Here is an 18233-nt window from a genome sequence, read left to right as displayed (position 1 = left end):
AGAATATTTATTTTCCGGTATGAAAAAATACAAAATAAGTCACATGAAATACATGTAAAAAGATAATTTACTCTGTAAGATGTACTACTGTCATTGAATAAATGTTCATCTACAAGCAAAATATTCTTTGAATACCTCAGTTTCTCTTTGAACTTGCATTTTAGAAATTAGATCTTTAAGAGATGAAATGGTACTGAGGAAAGCTTTTCTTTCTTCTAGCCAGGATCTGGAAATGTGCTGGCCAAGACTGTCCTCTCCACCATCATAGGAGGACTCTGAGAGAGAAAGCACCTGTGCGCCCTCCTTCTGAACAGCTCTTATTAAACCCTAGAAAAATAAAGCATTGAAGGCAAAACTATGATTTCAAAGGCTGAAAAATAAGACATGCAAAGTTGAACAAGCAGCTTCATCAACCTCAAGTGATTTAGAAAGCCCACTGGAGACAAGAAACTGGATCCCAGCATTTCCAGAGGTCTGCTTCCTGTAAAGTGGTGGCTCAATGCTAACGAACCACCAATATTTTTCCAAAGCTTACACCTGTATGTTCTTTCCTCCACTTGGCTAGCATACTATAGTAATATACTCTAACACACTTTTAAAGATTTAATGATTAGTTACTGATTTGACTAAAACAAATAATGTGGGAAATAACCCGCATCTGGAGACTGCTTTCCTAATGTTGGTAAACAAAGACACAGGGAAGAAAATGGGCTCGAAAAGTCTCCATACAAACAATCTCATATCCTCTCTACTTATTGAACAGCACATCAAGTGTGGTATGGAGAAGAACAAGGAACTTCGTCTTCAACCTTTCACATGGGAAAATGTTGATTTTCTGACTTCTTGGACCCAGCATAGCAAGCAAAAACACAAGCAGATGCACCGACCTAAGACCATGCTATTTTTGTGGCTCATTCATGGCTTCCAACATCCTTGCTTCCAGCAGAGATTGTGGGCTTCATCACCACACCTTACACACATGTTTGAGTCAGGGGAATAGAGGGATTACAAGGCAGAAATAGGGAACCTAGTTTAAGAGTAAAACTACACATTCAGCTGAGCTCACAGGCTGATGACATGGAGAGCCTAAGGTATAGTAATACTGACTACATTGTTTTCTTAAGGGTAAGTTAGATTTAAACAGGCCAAGTACAAGTATATAGTTTTAAATGATCTCAAGCCGTCCAACTGACTTGGAAACACAGGCGAAAATCGGATTGAAGGCAAGCTACAACAGGCATTCCATAAAAAATCATTTCCACAATATTCTACCATAATATCTATGAAACTCAGAAATAACTTGAACCAGATTCCCAAGGATACTTTTAACTATGCAATTCTTTCTTCACAGAGGACCTTTCTCTATAACTTCAGATCAACTACCCTGCATTGCCTATGTTAACTACAGGGTTTGTCTCCAGTACCTGTAATTTCTTTGGAAATAAATCACTTGAACTTTCTCCTTCTTCTCGACCTTCTGATGCAGTATCAAATCCTTGACTTTGACCCCATTCTGATTCTGAATCTAAGATTAGGAAAATAACCAACTGTAATTACACATGTGCATGTGTATGCAAAGTATCACTTTAAAGCAAATACGATTCCGTTTGCTTAAACATTCCATAATTTTATGTAACTTACCGCTGGAACACACTTCTCTAGTTTGGCAAGTATCAGAGTATGTCAATTCAGGATTGGATGATTGCTAATTATAGAAGACAAAACCAGAAAATACAAAACTTTAGAATTTATTTAGTAAATACCAGACACAATGAATCATTCACCTATTTTCTGATAAAAGACATCAATTTATTCTGTCACACTGAAATAATACACAAATAACCAGTGTATTTTTCCTCCTCATGGATGTTGCCATAGGACGCTCATGAATTACTAATCACAACAGGCTCCAAAACCACACAGGATCTTCATTATCTAACTATTCAATAGAAAGATGGCAAGTTGTGATTCTATCATGAAAAGAGAGATTATTTCTCTGGCCCTTTTGAAAATGTCCTTAAAAGCAGACAGCAAAATGATAGGACGTTGAAAAAGGATATTCTATGACAACTAGATACCTCTCTAGATTTCAGACATCGGGTCATCTCCTTTAAGGTGTCACACTCTTCAGTCAGTAATTGCAAGGCAACAAAATGCTCCCTCTTCAAAGTTTCTGTTTCTAAAATATGTCTGGATTCAATATCCAAGATCTCAGCAGCGTGAAGTTCTTGCATTTGTTCAATTTTTTCAGTAAACTGATTGAGAGTCTCCGTGACTTCTGGGGAGAGCTTACTTTGTAAGCCGATCTGAATACTTGCATTCCCAACAAGGATTTGCAGCGTCTGATGGCTGCTGCCAGCCTTGCTGGCTTCCCCAGTCTGGGGCTCAGAGGGTCCACCTACTTCAACAGGAAGTGACTCTGGCACGGGGACCTTTCTGCTTTCCTGCTTGCCAGTCCTATTTTCCTTTACTAAGAAGTGGGATAATTTCTCCTTGGCTTCTGTGAGCTGATCCTTAACTTGGCTTAAGTCTTTCTGAAGTGATATTATAGTTCTTTCTTTTACCTAAAACATAATGAATAGAACAGCAGAAAAATCAGTTCAGTTTTGTGTGCAAAGAGGCAAGATTTAGGGTGGAAATAGGGAGATCACAGTTCATGCTTCAATGCTCATTCGAATCAGAATAGGAAAATCACTCTAACAGCCTTATGTTTGCACAATTCTGTACATACTATGGTCAAATTACAAACAAGTGAAATTATGTTATCAGTTTTTGTTTTCATAGGATCTTTTGTTTTGTTTAACATGGCCCTTTCATCTCTATTACAGAGTACAGATTAAAAGAGTACAGATAGAAACATTATTCCCAGAAAAACTGAATGAGCAGATGCTGGTTAAAAAAAAAAAAAAAAAAAGGAACAATGTTTGATTGTCATTTTCTGTGAATTCTATGTTAAAAATGGGGTGCTGAAAGGTTATGGTAGACTATCTTGTTGGTTATAGTGGAGGTTAAACCATTTACTTTACGAAGTTTACATGATTTTGTGTATATGCTGATTGTAATAAACTATGGTAAATAAAAAAATGTAACAATGGAATGTTTCTTTAAATCTAAATAAGGTTTTCCGTACTACTACTGTTTAAGGCATGGATGTAGGAAGTATACTGAGAGGAAATGAAGAGGATAGAAATGAATGAGTTAGGAGATGTGCTGCTCTTCTTACCAGAAGCTCTTCTTCAAGTTTTTCCGCCCTTTCTTTGTAAGTGGTGAGTTCTTTGGTGGCCACTGATTCAGCTCCAGGAGCTTCAAGTGCACCCAAAACTCCACGGTCTCCGCTGGCATGAATTAGCTTATTGGTTGTCTGAGTGTGAATGGAAAAGAGAACACCACTCAGAAAGCAAGGTGATGTCTAAAGTATCACCAACCACTGTGATGCACTTTTGCTAAGAATGACTGCCTACAAATCAGAGGACAAAATGGTCACTGCTTGTCAAAATAAGTAAGGGCATTTTTCAGAACCATCACTTTTATATGAAGATAATCAGAGCAATTTTCTGAGAATAAAGGTAAATTATGTCATTAGTATATATATTAAAATACTTTACTGCCATCCAAAGGGTTCAAATTTATATCAGGTTTCTCAAAGAGCGCCGGATGTGACCAAGATATTTCTCAGAAGTTCTAGGCATCAAGTCTCACCACCGCTTTAATATTTAGTACCCAGAGTAAAGTAGTTCCAAGTGCTGGTGGGAAAATCCTGTATGTGAAATTATTACCCTTTGCAGTATAAATTATTATTATAAACACTGCATTTTTATTACTTTAGATCGTAAATGTAACTGAAAAACTAAATCTTTTGTAGAGTGAGAAGTAACCATGGTTTCAGACCCAAGAAGATACGCAGATCTCCAACACAACTTTCCCTCATGAACAATGAAATCTTACCAGGTATACAATTTATTAGAGCTAATGACTTTTTGCACATTAACTCAGTAGAATACTAATGTAAAACTTTTCACTTCTTAAAAGGCATGATGTCAAAGCATATATATCAGAAAGAAATTAAGGGAGAAAACCCACATAAGTTCTAGAGAACAGAGCTTAAATCCAGTTTTTTCATATTTCTTCTGTTTCAATGACTGACTTTATAAATGGAACAGATACCATATTTGAAGACAACAGAACATATTTTGCACTCATTACTCTAGTGACAAAAATTAAGCAGCATTAAATAAAATTTAACATGTGTCTATAGCTTTTGCATTAGTGTAAAGAAACTGCATCTAATATAGTAAGTAAGCAAATAAGAGCCTAATTAAACAGGAGTAATTAAACAGCTAAGTCTCATGAGGCCAGTCATGAACAGATGAGCTTCAGGCAACTGCAGACTATCACTCAATCAGATTATGCCTAAAACCACACCCATAATCCCTCAGGAAGTGCTTTGTGTGGGAGCTCTGTCTGTAAATAACCCCATATCTCAAGAGGGGAGCATTCCAGGTTCTGCTGTTATGAATAAAGCTGCTACATGGTTGAATGTTCTTGTTGTATAGTTGAGCATGTTTTGGATATATGCGTAGGAGTAATATTGCTGGATCTTGAAGTAGCACTATTCCCAATTTTCTGAGAAAGCTCCAGATTGATTTCCAAAGTGGTTGTACAAGTTTACATTCCCATCAGCAATGGAGGAAGGTTCCCCTTTCTCAACATCCTCTCCACGAGTTTTTGATCTTAGCCATTCTTATGGGTATAAGGTGAAATCTCAGGGTTGTTTTGATTCACATTTCCCTGATGACTAAGGACACTGAACATTTCTTTAAGTGTATCTCTGCTATTTGATAGTCCTCTGTTGAGAATTCTCTGTTTAGCTCTATACCCCATTTTTTAAATTAGATTACTTGGTTTGTTAGTTTAACTTCTTGAGTTCTTTATATATTCTGGATATTAGCCATATAATATAGGATAAACATATTAAAATCTATATGCCCAAAGAACCTAAACAACAAGAACGTAGGAAAGATGCTCAGTCCTCATTCAGAAGGACAATCGCAATAGACACTGGAAGCAGGAGAAGACAGGGAACAGCAGGAGCCTACCACAGAGGGCCTCTGAAAGACTCTACTGATCGAGGTTTTGAAGCAGAGGCTGAGACTCATAGCCAAACTTTGGGCAGAGTGCAAGGAATCTTATGAAAGAAGGGGGAGATAGAAAGACCTGGAGGGGACAGGAGCTCCAAAAGGAAACCAGCAGAGCCAATAAAACTGAGCCCTGGGGCCCCTGCAGAAACTGATACCCCACCAAGGACAATGGATGGAGAGGACCTAAAACCCCGGCTCAGATGTAACCCATAGACTCAGTCTCCATGTGGGTTCCCTAATAAGGGGAGCGAGGCCTGTCTCTGACATGAACTTGGTGACAGGCTCTCTGATCACCTCCCCCTGGGGGGTTCAGCCTTGCCAGGCCACAGAGGAAGACAAGGCAGCCAGTCCTGATGAGACCTGAAGGCTAGAGTCAAACAGAAGGGGAGGAGGACGTCCCCTATCAGTGGACTAAGGGAGGGGCATAGAGGGAGTAAAAGGAGGGAGAGTAGGACTGGGAGGAGACAAGGGAGGGAGACATAGCTGGGATACAAATTGAATAAATTGTAATAAATGATAATAAAAAAAATTTTAAAAGAGGGAGCTCTATGAGCCTCTCAGTGCTGAACAACTGAAAGAAACTAAAGCCTATCCTTTAGGAACAGTATATATGCATGAAATCTCATTATATACAAGTTCTTTAATGTAAACCAAACACCAGATTTATTAGGAAATTATCAATCAATTTAATGAACAAAGGAAAAGAATTAGCTAGAGCATTTAAGTAAAAAAGCCAAAATCACAGTGAAACTGACCTCTAAGTATGCACAGCTTCTTTTTCCTTTCTCTTCCTGCCTTTCTTCAGCGTTTAACAGCTTCTGTTGCTCTAGAACTTTCTTTTCTGTTTCAGAAGCATTTTTCTCTGCAAGGTCCACTTGTTCTTTTTTGGATATTATACTACTTTGCACTTCAGGTGCTTGGCTCTCCAATTCTGCTATTCTCATGGCTAATGTGGAGACATCAGACCTCGGGTTGGTTTCTGTCAGACAATTTACACTCTGCACATCTTTCCTTTCAGGTTCTGTTTGCATCTCTTGGTAGGACTCCATAAACTCCCGAATGACCTCCAGCTGGGCCTGACTGACCAGGGCCACAGCAACTTTCTCCTGAAGTATTTGCTCCAGGTTTGTGATTTTCCTTTGGAGTATTTCTATTTCGGACTGGTCTAACTCTTGCATAGTTTCTACTTGTTCCTGACGCCGATTAGGCTCCGAGTCCTCGATACTAACTGAACTCTCCAGGAGTAGTGACTTTGTTTCTGGACTTCTGGATGCTTTAGTGCCCTCTTCAATAGATGCAAGGGAAGGCTGATTTTCTAGAGGCTTACCAGCATCTTTGCTAGGGACACCTGGCTGCAGTTTGTCCCTGCTGAGCTCACTGACAGCCATGTCAACACTTGGAAGCTGTTCCTTGTTTGCACATTCTCTCTTTTGGTTGCACAGTGTTTCTGTTACCTGATCCACTTTAAAATTGATTTCTTTAAGTACGTTCTGCATATAGGCCATTTTCTCGTTGGTGGTTTCGACCTGCTGTTGCAAAGCCAGCTTTTCCACAGTCACCTTTTCCAGCTGATGTTTAAAGCTGTCCGCATCTTCAAGGATGGTACCGGCATCTGCTGTCTTTTGCTCAAAGCTGGCCAACTCTTGCTGTAACTTTGCAATCACTCCATTGAGGTGCTCTATTTCTTCTTCTCTATTTTTCTTCATACGTTCTTGATCACTCATCAAACATTCAATCTGGCTTTCTAGATCTCGTATCAGTTCATTTTTTTCTTCAATAATCTATTATTTAATGAAAAGGGAACACATATACAATAAATGTATATTTATATTTTGGAAATTCAATTTTAAGATAGGGCCTTATAGAGACAAGTATGTCCCAAACCAACATACTTTCTCTGACATAGGAAAGTTCTTTTCAGTATAGACCAACAAAATATACCTCCTTTTATTTAGAACTTCATTTCAGAAGTTTTGTTAAATGTGATGTGGCTCAAACTTGAGCGGATGATTTCCCATTAGGAAAACAGTATTGCTACAGTGTCCTCTGAATAAGGAGGCTGCAATAGCACATACAACAGATGGCTCTCAGGGCAAAACCTAGTCAATTCATTGAATACAGGGAATTTTAACACATTTACTTAGTGAGTACTTCTACCCGCTGACCCATCTCACTGGCCATGATATTTGTCTTTAAAATTCAGGGGACAGCTCAGTGCCTGAGTGTGCTTGTTCTGTTAGCATGAGAAGCTAAGTTCAAATCCCCAGCATACATGTAAAAGGCTGAGCAGGCCAATGTGAGCCTGTATCCCCCACATGGAGCACTGGAGCCAGGCAGGTTCCAAGAGCTCAATGGTCACCCCGACCAACTGAAGCGCCAAGCTGTTCAGTGAGAAACCCTGTGTCAAGGCAGTAAGACAGAGAACATATCCAATACTGTGCTCTGGCTGCTGTGTGTGCAGGCATGGGTATGTATTTTTGCACACTCAGGTGCACGTACCCTCTACCCCCCAGGGAAATGCAACAGGAAAGTGCTTTTGTGTTCTACATTTTAGTTAGGGCCTCTGAGATAGCTTCGTGGGTCAAAATGCTCATTGTCAAACCTGACAAGCTGGGTTTCGTCGCTGGGGCTCACATGGTGTAAGAAAATGACTCTCAGAAGTTGTTCTCTGACCTCCAAAATGCATGTTGCAGAATGAGTGTAAACTCCCACCCCTCTCCAAAATAAATAAATGTAATAAAAATTGAAAAACTATAACTCATATTAATTTTGACAAACAAATTTAAAGCAGGCACACCTTGTTATCTGTTGTTAGTTTAAGTTGCTGCTGGAGTTTTATAAGCTGCTCATTTAACTGGTCAATTTCAATCTCCTTTTCTTGTATTATCTTCGTAAATTTCCCAAACAGCACGGGCTGACCCAGAGTAGACACAGGATCTGAGTCCTTCAGGGAAAACCCCAGTTTTTCCATTTCATCCTAGGGACAAAAATAACTGTCATAATTATGTGAACATTACATGTCCTTTTCAGAACATCCCTTTATTAAGTCTTAAAAAAGACAAAGGGTACATATATAATGAAATTACAAGAAGATACTGTATTATAATATTCTTAACATTAATAAAGTATTTTTATTTATGATGAACTCAAATCTTTAGGTTGAGCAGCAAATAGGTCCCATGCAAATTCATCTGTCTACTAACATTGCTGTTAGCAAATACTTATAAAAAATATAAGATATCAAAAATGTGAATTACTTTTCTAAGCCAGTTACCTTAAATAGCCTGTTTTCTTGCTGGAGCTCCTGCAGGCGGGTGGTGGACTCCTTCCTCTGTATTTCTAGCTGCATGTGGAGCTCCTGAACCTCTTCATTCTTATTTTCCAGTTCTTCTCGAAACTGCTCTAATTGTTCTTCTAAGTTTGTGATCTTCACAACCACAGTTATCCAAAAGGGGACAACAAAAACAAAAAACAAAACCCAGTTCATATAAATGTTGCTGTTAAACAGAAAAGAGTTCTATTTATTTTACAAAGAATATGCATTTTTAAGACGTGTAAGTGACAATCAAGGAAAATGGTTCTGTAAGTTATATTTACCTGCTTAATTCCTAAACATACTCAAACAGAATTCTTCTGTTTTCTGGTGTTTTTCTTTTTCTTTTTTTGGTTTAGAATGTTTAAATCTTTTATTTTGAGGTAATAGTAGACACTAATCATTTTATATCACCTTTTTTTGCCTCTAGTTTTTGAGGTGTCCAGACCTGATATTCTTTTTTTTTTTTTTTTAATTAATTACAGTTTATTCACTTTGTATTCCCCCATAAGGCCCTCCCTCCTCCCCTCCTGGTATCCATCCTCCCTCCTCCTTCTTCACGCATGCCCCTCCCCAAGTCCACAGATAGGGGAGGTCTTCCTCTCCTTCCTTCTGATCTTAGTCTATAAGATTACGTCAGGAATGGCTGCATTGTCATCTTCTGTGGCCTGGTAAGGCTGCTCTCCCCTCAAGGGGAGGTGATAAAAGAGCAGGCCAATCAGATTATGTCAGAGACAGTCCCTGTTCCCATTACTATGGAACCCACTTGGACACTAAGCTGCCATGGACTACATGTGTGAAGGGGTTCTAGGTTATCTCCATGCCTGGTACTTGGTTGGAGTATGAGTCTCTGGAAAGACCCCTGTGTTCAAATTTTCTGGTTCTGTTGCTCTCCTTATGGAGTTCCTGTCCTCTCCAGATCTTACTATTTTCTACTTCTTACATAAGATTCCATGCACACTGCCCAACAGCTGGCCCTAAGTCTCAGCATCTGCTTTGATAGTCTGAAGGGCAAGGCCTTTCAGAGGCCCTTTGTGGCAGGTTCCTAGCTTGTTTCCTGTTTTCTTCTTCTTCTGATGTCCTTCCTCTTTGCCTTTCTGGATAGGAATTGGGCATTTTAGTCAGGGTCCTCTCTCTTGATTAATTTCTTTAGATGTACAGGTTTTAGTAGGTTTATCCTATGTTATACGTCTATATGAGTGAGTATACACTGTGTGTGTCTTTCTGCTTCTGGGACAGCTCACTCAGGATGATCCTTTCCAGGTCCCACCATTTTCTCTACAAAGGCCTGGTTGACCTGGAACTTGCTATGTAGCCTCAAACTCAGAAAACGCTATCTGTCTCTGCTTCCCTGCATACTAGAAATGAAGGCATATGTCACCATACCTGGCTTCAAAAACTACAGAAAAGATTGATTTTTACTCTTTTGACTATGTGTACATGCATTGACTGAGAACGGTAACAACCATTTAACCAACTACTTAATAAATGTTTAATGAATAGATTTCTAAATGGCTATTTAAATGATGATCAAAACTGCTACATTAAAAACAACCTAAGACGCAGGAGGAGCACCAGGTGGCAGCTGGTGCCTTACAGTCTAAAACAGGGTAAGAGGTTGTTGATACATGGCATCATAGATCTAGAATCCCAGTACTGAAAAGACAAGGATTTAAAGTCAGCCTAATAATTCCAATAAAAATAGTAAAATACTAGCAATGATAGCAAAATTTGAGGCTGGGATGACAGCTCAGATGATCACACATAAGGCCTTGACCTTGATCCCCAGCACCCTCAGCAGAGAGCCACGGGTGGTGGTATGAGCTTGTAATCATAACACCAAGAAGCTGGAGACAGGATTATCCCAGCGGCTTGTTGACAAGCAGCCTAGTCTAACTGCTGAACCACAGATCCCAGTAAAAGACTTTTGTCTCAAAAATACAAGGTCAGTGGCTGCTCAAATGACACCTGTGGTGGACGTTTACCGTCACACGTCAGCCCCTCCATTCGCAAACCATCACACACACATGCACACAAAACCTCATTCAATCTGTTCTACAATCATTCCCATTATAAAGAAGAAAAAGGGAGGAGAAATGTGTCCTGAGGTCACACATCTACGCTGTGCTGAAGCCACTTTGAAAACCTGAAGGGATGACTTCCAGTGTCTTTCATCCCAAACTTTTCCTTTCTCTTGCAGCTAATGTCAAAGACCTCTCTTTGTCCTCTCTTCTCTACATCTTCCTTCTGTAACACTGCTACTTAATTCTGTATGTACTTAAATATATTTACTGATTCTGCACATATAATTCTCAGTTTCTTGCTGAGAACAGTGATGATCACATGTTTATCAACAGTAGATACTAGTATGTATGTGTCTATTATTATCTTCCACAACTATTCCTACCTCTAGAGTACTTTTAGAACAAGGTGTTATAAAACATGTACACATAGTTATTTCAGTTCAAAATTGCTGCCTACATTCTATGAAATACCCACTCTTTTGATGTACCATTTTACAGGCCAAAGCTTCTCTCTGTGATCTAAAGCCTTGCTATTCAGTATAAGTTGGGGAGCAGCAGAACTAGCAGCACGCAGAAGCACCCTGGATATATAGATGCTTGTGCTGTAGAGAAGGCCTGCTCTTCAGCAGGTCCCTGGGCAACAACCCAGAAGCACTGGTCTATACTACCAATGGCACTACAGTGTTTATGCTTCTCAGCAACATACCAAATCCATTCCTAATGTTCTCTGAGTGCTGTAGCACAAGGTGTTAAAATCAGTGAGATCCGGGAGAAATTCTGGTGCTGTGCTAAGCATTAAATTCTCACACAGGTGAGATGAAGATCCCAGGGAGGGAGTATTTAAAATACTCCTCATCAAGAGGGAGGACTCTTGCTAAAATGCTCAATCCCCTATCCAGAAAGGCAAAGAGGATGGACATCAGAAGAAGGAGAAAAGAGGGAACAAGTCAGGAGCCTGACACAGAGGACCTCTGAAAGGCTCTGCCCTGCAGACTATCAATGCCAGATGCTGAGACTTTGGGCAGAGTGCAGGGAATCTTAGGAAAGAAGTGGGAAACAGATCTGGAGAGGACAGGAACTCCACAAGGAGAGCAACAGAACCAAAAAATCTGAGCACAGGAGTCTTTCCTGAGACTGATACTCCAAACAAGGACCATGTATGGAGATAACCTAAGGGCCCTGCACAGTTGTAGCCCATGGCACCATGGCAGTTCAGTATCCAAGTGGGTTCCACTGTAATAGGAACAGGGACTGTCTCTGACATGAACTGATTGGTCTGCTCTTTAATTACCTCCCCCTGAGGGGGAAGCAGCATTACCAGGCCACAGAAGAAGACAATGCAGTAACTCCTGATGAGACCCTAATTGACTAGGATCAGAAGGAAGGAAAAGAAGACCGACCCTATCAGTGGACTTGGGGAGGGGCATGCATGCAGAGGGTGGAGGAAGGGAGGGATAGGGACGGGAGGAGGGAGGGAACCACAGGGGGGATACAAAGTGAATAAAGTGTAATTAATAAAGAGTTAAAAAAATATTCCTTGTCCTTACTAGCACTCAGCCTAGAACAAAGTTAACTATTATTTACTATTACTGCCTGTAAGCACATTAGCAATACAAGAAATATAATTTATTGAAGGCATCCATTTCTCTTTTCTTTTTTCTCCCTTAAGACAGGATCTCACTATGCAGACTGACTCAGCCAGCCCAGAGATCTGCCCATTTCTACCTCTCCAGAGCTGGGACTGCAAGCACGTGCAGACACGAAGAAAAAATTTCTTGTCCTAGAGAGAATCATTTCAAACTACGGTCAGTTGAATAAATGCCTTTTTTAGTATGAGGTCTCCAAATGTCATCTAAATTATTTTGTATCTTTTTGTTTGTTTGTTGTTTTGTTTTTTGAAATAGGGTTTTTCTATGTAGCCTTGGCTGTCCTGGACTCACTTTGTAGACCAGGCTGGCCTCGAACTCACAGAGATCCGCCTGCCTCTGCCTTCCTGAGTGTTGGGATTACAGGCACACACCACCGTGGCTGGCTTATTTTGTATCTTTTAAAGCTTGTATTGACATTTCTATATTATTGAAATCTAACAAATATTGGTTGAAATATATTTAATGTCCTGAAAAACTATATGGAGAAAAAACTGTAATTTGAACAATTTTAGGGCTAGAGAATGTCTCCACTTAGTTGGCAGAGATGAGACCCACTGAATCCATGTAAGAAAGCCGGTCATGGCTATACGTGCTTGTAATCCTAGATCTGGGGAGGTAGAAATGAGCAGATCTCCGGGATGGCTGAGTCAGTCCAGCCTAACTAGTGAGTTCTAGGCCAGAAAGAGGCCCAATCTCAAAACCATGAAGGCAGGAGTGGGGGTGGGGCTCTGGAAATGCTGTGGCTCAGTACCCTCTTACTGAGTACATACAGCTCGTCCAGAGGCCCGGAGTTTGGTTCCCAGCACTTACATCAGGTAACTCATAATGGCATGGACTCCAGTTCCAGGGGAGTTATGCCACCTCTTCCATGCTGGTGGATGGAAACTAATGCATTCACATGCACATATCCACATAGAAACACACAATTAAAAAATAACAGAAAACAAATCTTTGAAAAAGAAAACAGGTCCCAAAGAATGATTCCAGTGGTTGTTCTGTTTCTACACACAGTTGTGTGAGAGCATGTACCCTCAATATTTTAGAAACCATACCTACAGAGTAACACGTGTTGAAGACCAGAAGGCTTTTGGTTTTGGTAGGACCAGGCAATGGTTGGGCATTCCCTCAATCTCTGCTGTATCTGCTCTATCTTTTGATCCCTGCACATCTTGTATGCAGGGTAAATTTGGGTTGACGTACCCCCTTTACTAGGAGACTTGACTAGTAAGAAGGTGTCCTCTTCTGTCTCTATGGCCTCTGCTACTATGAGTCTCTGCTTGAGTCCCCCTCATATCCTCCCCAGGAGCCTACCCTGACTTGGGTTTCCAGCTTGTCACAGAGAGCACCCCCCTAGTTTCTCTTTTCTCTACAGGCTTTCTGTACTCTCACCCTTGCTCTCTTCCCAGGTCTGATCCCTACCCTCTTAACTCTCTGTATTGACTCTCCTACCTTGTTCTCTTTCTTTGGTCACTACCTCTGTGTATTCTGCTTCCCCTTCTAAGCAAGATTTATGTATCCTCCCTTGGATCTTCTTTGTCACTTGTGGGAGAGCACCAACCCCTGACACTATGATTGACACTTGGCTAAGCTTGCAGACAGGATCCTACCTAGAGTTGTCCTCTGAGAGGCTCTACCCAGCAGTGCCTCAAAACAGATCCTGAGATTCAAGGCCAAACAAAATGTGGTGCATAGGGAGTTTTGTGGAAAAGTGGGAGGAAAAAGAAAAGGACCTGGAGATGTTAGGAGCTCCACAAGAAGACCAACAGAGCCCACAGTAACAGAGTAACCAGGGCCCAGAGGTACTTGCTGAGGCTGAAGCATCAAACAAGGACCATGCATGGACTGACCTAGGCCCCCTACAAAATGCAGCCAATGGGCAGTTTAGGCTTCATGTGGGTCCTCAAGTAAGGAAAGTGGGGACTGCATCTGACATGGACTTTCCCGCCAGCTTTTTGATCACTTTTCCATGGTGGGACTGCCTTGCCTAGCCACAGAGGGTGGTAGGACTGGGAGATGAGGTGGGATGGGGCTAAAACCATAAAATAAATGAATAAAAAGTGAATAATAAATAAATAAGTTTTAAAAAGAAAAGAAAGCTTAAGTATATTATAAATGAAGTAGGAAGTTAATTTACTTTTGTTATAATAATGAATTCTGTCTTTTAAAATAGGGCCTTGTTATGTTGCTAAGTCTGACTGAACTCGTCACCCCAATCCTTCCACCTCCCTAAGCCTTGTGGGCAATTGGGATGAGCCACCATTCCCAGTTGGATGTGATTCTTTTCAAGTAGGGAGTAGAGAATACTGCTGCTATTTGTAATGTGGGGAATCCTAGATGCTTGCACAAGGTAAGCCCTAATAATGAGCGACATGCTAAGCCCCAGTTACTCTAATTTTAATCTGTTATTTTAGTAACATGCTTCACTTTTGAAATAACTATGCAATAATCTCTCAGGGAAATATTTTAAATATGAACAGCAACAACCGAAGCTGATAACGACGCCCAGCAGAGTGGCAGTGACTTAGCGCCCACATCATGGGCAGCAGGAGAGAAGCACTAGCTTACCATGGTCCCATACCAGCTCTTTTTCATTAAGTATCTCCCTGCTTCAAGGCCCTCTCTTCAGGAACATGGCTTTTCATTAGCTTATTTGTTCAGTTTATTGTCTTCAAGGTCAAGTGTCAAGGCAGTGTACTGAGACACACTCTAAACTTCACTTTCAGACAATAATGTCATTTATTCTGCTCAAATGATACTTCCAAGGTAATCAATTATTAAGCCACATTTGTCATTTAAAAACAAATTCCTTACCTCTTTTTCTTTTCGGTCTATAGCATCTCGCTCGGCCTGCAATTGAACTTCTAGGGACAACTCTGGTTTAGCCTCAGTATCTCCAAACTGTTTCTGGTCCTCTACCTAGAAATACAAAAGAACCTTTTCAAATCTTCACACATTACACCCTGATTACTCATTGTAGTATTTTTATTTATTAGCAGTAATTCTATTTCTTCAATTTAAAGGGGAAACTCTACATTTGAGAATATTAAAAAAGGTACAGATACTCAGTTTTTCATGAATTTTCATATACCAAACACAAACATTTAAAACCCATTCCTCAGGTAAAACAAAAGTCCTTTCCCATCTATCTGCCTCCAAGCTTTCTCGTTTTGCTCTTCTGCTATTTGTTCAGGTTTCCTGTAGAGTAATGGGAATGGACATCATTACATCTTATTTTCAAGTCAGGCAAGAGTCTAGAAGCTCATAGACATAACAGACAGTTAAAACTGTAATTAGCTCTTGTGGCTTAACTCATCTTCCTGTCTCAGAAACACGGGATGCAAACCTGGCATCTGGAAGTAGAAACAAACAGAAATAGGAATGAAGATACACTGTGTCCTAACGCCTACAGGCAACATAACTTTTCATTACGGAAACTGGCTTGTGTAACAAAGAGTGGCTGTCTCTAGAACAGGACAGGGATGGTGTTATCTACGTCCTCACACCTTTGAAGAGGGGACAGCGCTGAGGATCAGGGCTTGCTCCAGCTCTCGCACGCGGCCCTCCAGCTTCTCAATTTCTTCGTTCCTTTCCTGTATGTCTCTCTGCAGTTGCTCTTTAGACAGCAATAGCTCACTGCACTTGTCTGTTTTCTCTTTCAAATGATTAGTTAACTGTTCAACCTGAAAATATAATGAAAAATTTGTTTTAAAATGTAGGGTATTCATAATTATGAATAATTTATTTTTAAAAACTACTTTTTTGGGCTTGAAAATGTATCTCAGTGGTAGAGTGTAGCTTGCCTAATATATGCAAGTCCTCAAGTTTGATCCCCAGTATCCCCCACCAAAACCAGATGTTAACAAGATGTTAATAAAATAAGATGCTAATCTTATTTTAAAATAAGGATAGCAATGGTCATCTCTAGCAAAAGTAATTATATTGCATACTGATAAAACTGGGCACATTCATTAAAAGAGAAATACTATGACTTTCACAGAACTCATTTTTTAAAAATTTGTCTTTTGTTTTTTTTCTTTCCAATTCTTTTATTCTTTTTTTAAATTTTTAATTGTACTTTATTTACTTTGTATCCCCCGTCTAGTTCCCTTCCTCCTCTCCTCCCAATCGCTCCCTTCCTCCCCCTTCTCCACACACTCCCCTCCCCAAGTCCACTGGTAGGGGAGGGTTCAGAGAACTCATTTTTAAGTTATTTTGTGTACCATGGCTTTATCCTGGCAGAAAGAGGGAAAACTCATTTTGAATAATGTGAATTATCTAAAGGCACAGCACACCACAACCTAATGACATAATAAAGATGACAGACTTGCAGCTTGCTTCCTGGCTTGCTCTGAGGTGAAGAACAATGACTTTTAAGTCTTCCATGTGTTATATTTTGGTCAGAGTTATTTGGCAAATGTTTAGCATATACATTCTATAGGCTAGAAGAAATGAGGAGAGTTATACGGAGGAATCTGAATTCCCTTAAGTGCTACTAGTCTTGGTTTCTACTCTGCCAAAAAATAAACAGTAAGTGTCCCAAGATTTATCTTATGGACATACTCATCAACGAGGAAGTACTAAAAACATTGTAATTCTAAGAAATACAAGAACACAACATTTCAGTGAGACACTTTGAAGAAACTACCAAAATGATAAATATTGCTCTCAGGACACTAAAAAAAAAAAAAGAAAAGAAAAGAAAAAAAAATGCAAGCTTAATCTAACTACAGGCTCTTGGATGAGTTATACAGCTATTACGGAGGTAGAGAGATGGCTCAGAGATTAAGAGTGCTGACTATTCTTTCAAAAAAACAGGTTCAATTCCCAGCACTCACATGAAGCCTCACAGCTGTCTCCAGTTCCAGAGGATCCTATGCACTCACACAAACACACATTCAGGCAAAACACCACCATGCATGATAGATAGATAGATAGATAGATAGATAGATAGATAGATAGATAGATAGATAGATAGATGGATGGATGGATGGATGATGGATGGATGGATAGATAGATAGATGGATGGATAGATAGATGGATAGATGGATGGATGGATGGATAGATAGATAGATGGATGGATGGATAGATGATAGATGAATAAGAAGCTGCTGAGGAAAACCAAGCAATGCCAGGTAGACTAAGATCAGAGTAAAATCAAGAAAACAGACAACACAGCAGGTGTGATGAAATGGGGCAATACATGTGTAGGTGGTTTACTGAACTGCAGGGGATCAGAGAGGTGGGGAGGGAGCAAATTAAGTGCTAGGTTCCCCAAGGCACACATGCAGAGTCTTGTCAGGTGTCTCAGAATGTCATAGCCAATGTTGTCAACCTAAGGCAACTTAGGTCACAGCAAATGACGATCTCGGTCAGCAGTCTTCAAGCTGTAGTCGCATGCCCTTTGGGGGTCAACTGACCTTTCCACAGGGGTCACATATTAGATTGCCCACACATCAGCCATTTACATTATAGTTAATAAAGTAGCAAAATTACAGTCATGAAGTAGTAGTGAGAACAATGTTATGGTTGAGGGTCACCACCACGTGAGGAACTAAGTGTGTTAAAGGGCGGCAGCGTTAGGAAGGTTGAGAGCCACTGCTCGAGATAATAGAGTTTAGAACATCGTTTGAGTTTTGTCTTTTTCAAAAGCTAAAAATATACTTAGAGGCATTAGGGGGTAATGACTTCAAAATAGTTGGGTAGGTATTGCTTTTTCTAGTGCTCTAGAAGACATAACATTTTTTGTGTTTTATATTTATTTAGAATTTTTTGAAGATAAATGAAATCCAATAAACGACATGAAAATTATAATTTTAAGAATTACAATAATTTTTAGAAATACTACCATCATAGTTAATTCTAATTCTCTACTAAGGCTATGCCCATACTCCTGTAAGGTGGAAGCTTTTCAGGAGGTAAACAACTTAGTCACTCTCACATACCCAGTAACCAGTGAGCAACAGTCTAATGGGGTTTGCTTTACCTCAAGTACTATCTTGCTATTTCCAAGACAAGCCATCTTAAGGAGTTGGACAATGAACTTCCCTCACTCACACAGTACACATTTAGTAAACAGAGCTCTGGCTACATTTCAGAATATGAAAAAGGA

The 18233-nt window shown here is 40.0% G+C and overlaps 1 protein-coding gene across 8 annotated transcripts in view; it reads right to left on the bottom strand.

Annotated features, from left to right (window-relative positions):
• Positions 1 to 18233, bottom strand: part of Akap9 (A-kinase anchoring protein 9) — a 132171-nt gene that overhangs the window by 26134 nt on the left and 87804 nt on the right. For 7 of the 8 annotated variants that reach the window (XM_055612829.1, XM_055612821.1, XM_055612825.1 and 4 more), the window contains 10 exons: positions 15628 to 15804; positions 14936 to 15040; positions 8413 to 8565; positions 7936 to 8115; positions 5894 to 6919; positions 3224 to 3361; positions 2079 to 2564; positions 1642 to 1705; positions 1425 to 1525; positions 136 to 327 (listed from right to left, as the gene is read on the bottom strand). In XM_055612829.1, coding sequence (XP_055468804.1) covers positions 136 to 327; positions 1425 to 1525; positions 1642 to 1705; positions 2079 to 2564; positions 3224 to 3361; positions 5894 to 6919; positions 7936 to 8115; positions 8413 to 8565; positions 14936 to 15040; positions 15628 to 15804 — 2622 coding nt within the window. The remainder of the gene's footprint in view (positions 1 to 135; positions 328 to 1424; positions 1526 to 1641; positions 1706 to 2078; positions 2565 to 3223; positions 3362 to 5893; positions 6920 to 7935; positions 8116 to 8412; positions 8566 to 14935; positions 15041 to 15627; positions 15805 to 18233) is intronic. The other variant, XM_055612827.1, reaches the window with a different exon arrangement.

This window comes from Psammomys obesus, unplaced genomic scaffold, assembly GCF_907164565.1.
Source record: "Psammomys obesus unplaced genomic scaffold, mPsaObe1.curated_primary_1811, whole genome shotgun sequence".
Taxonomy (NCBI): domain Eukaryota; kingdom Metazoa; phylum Chordata; class Mammalia; order Rodentia; family Muridae; genus Psammomys; species Psammomys obesus.
The sequence above is the reverse complement of the archived record's forward strand: the minus strand, read 5'-3'. Positions and strand labels throughout refer to the sequence as shown.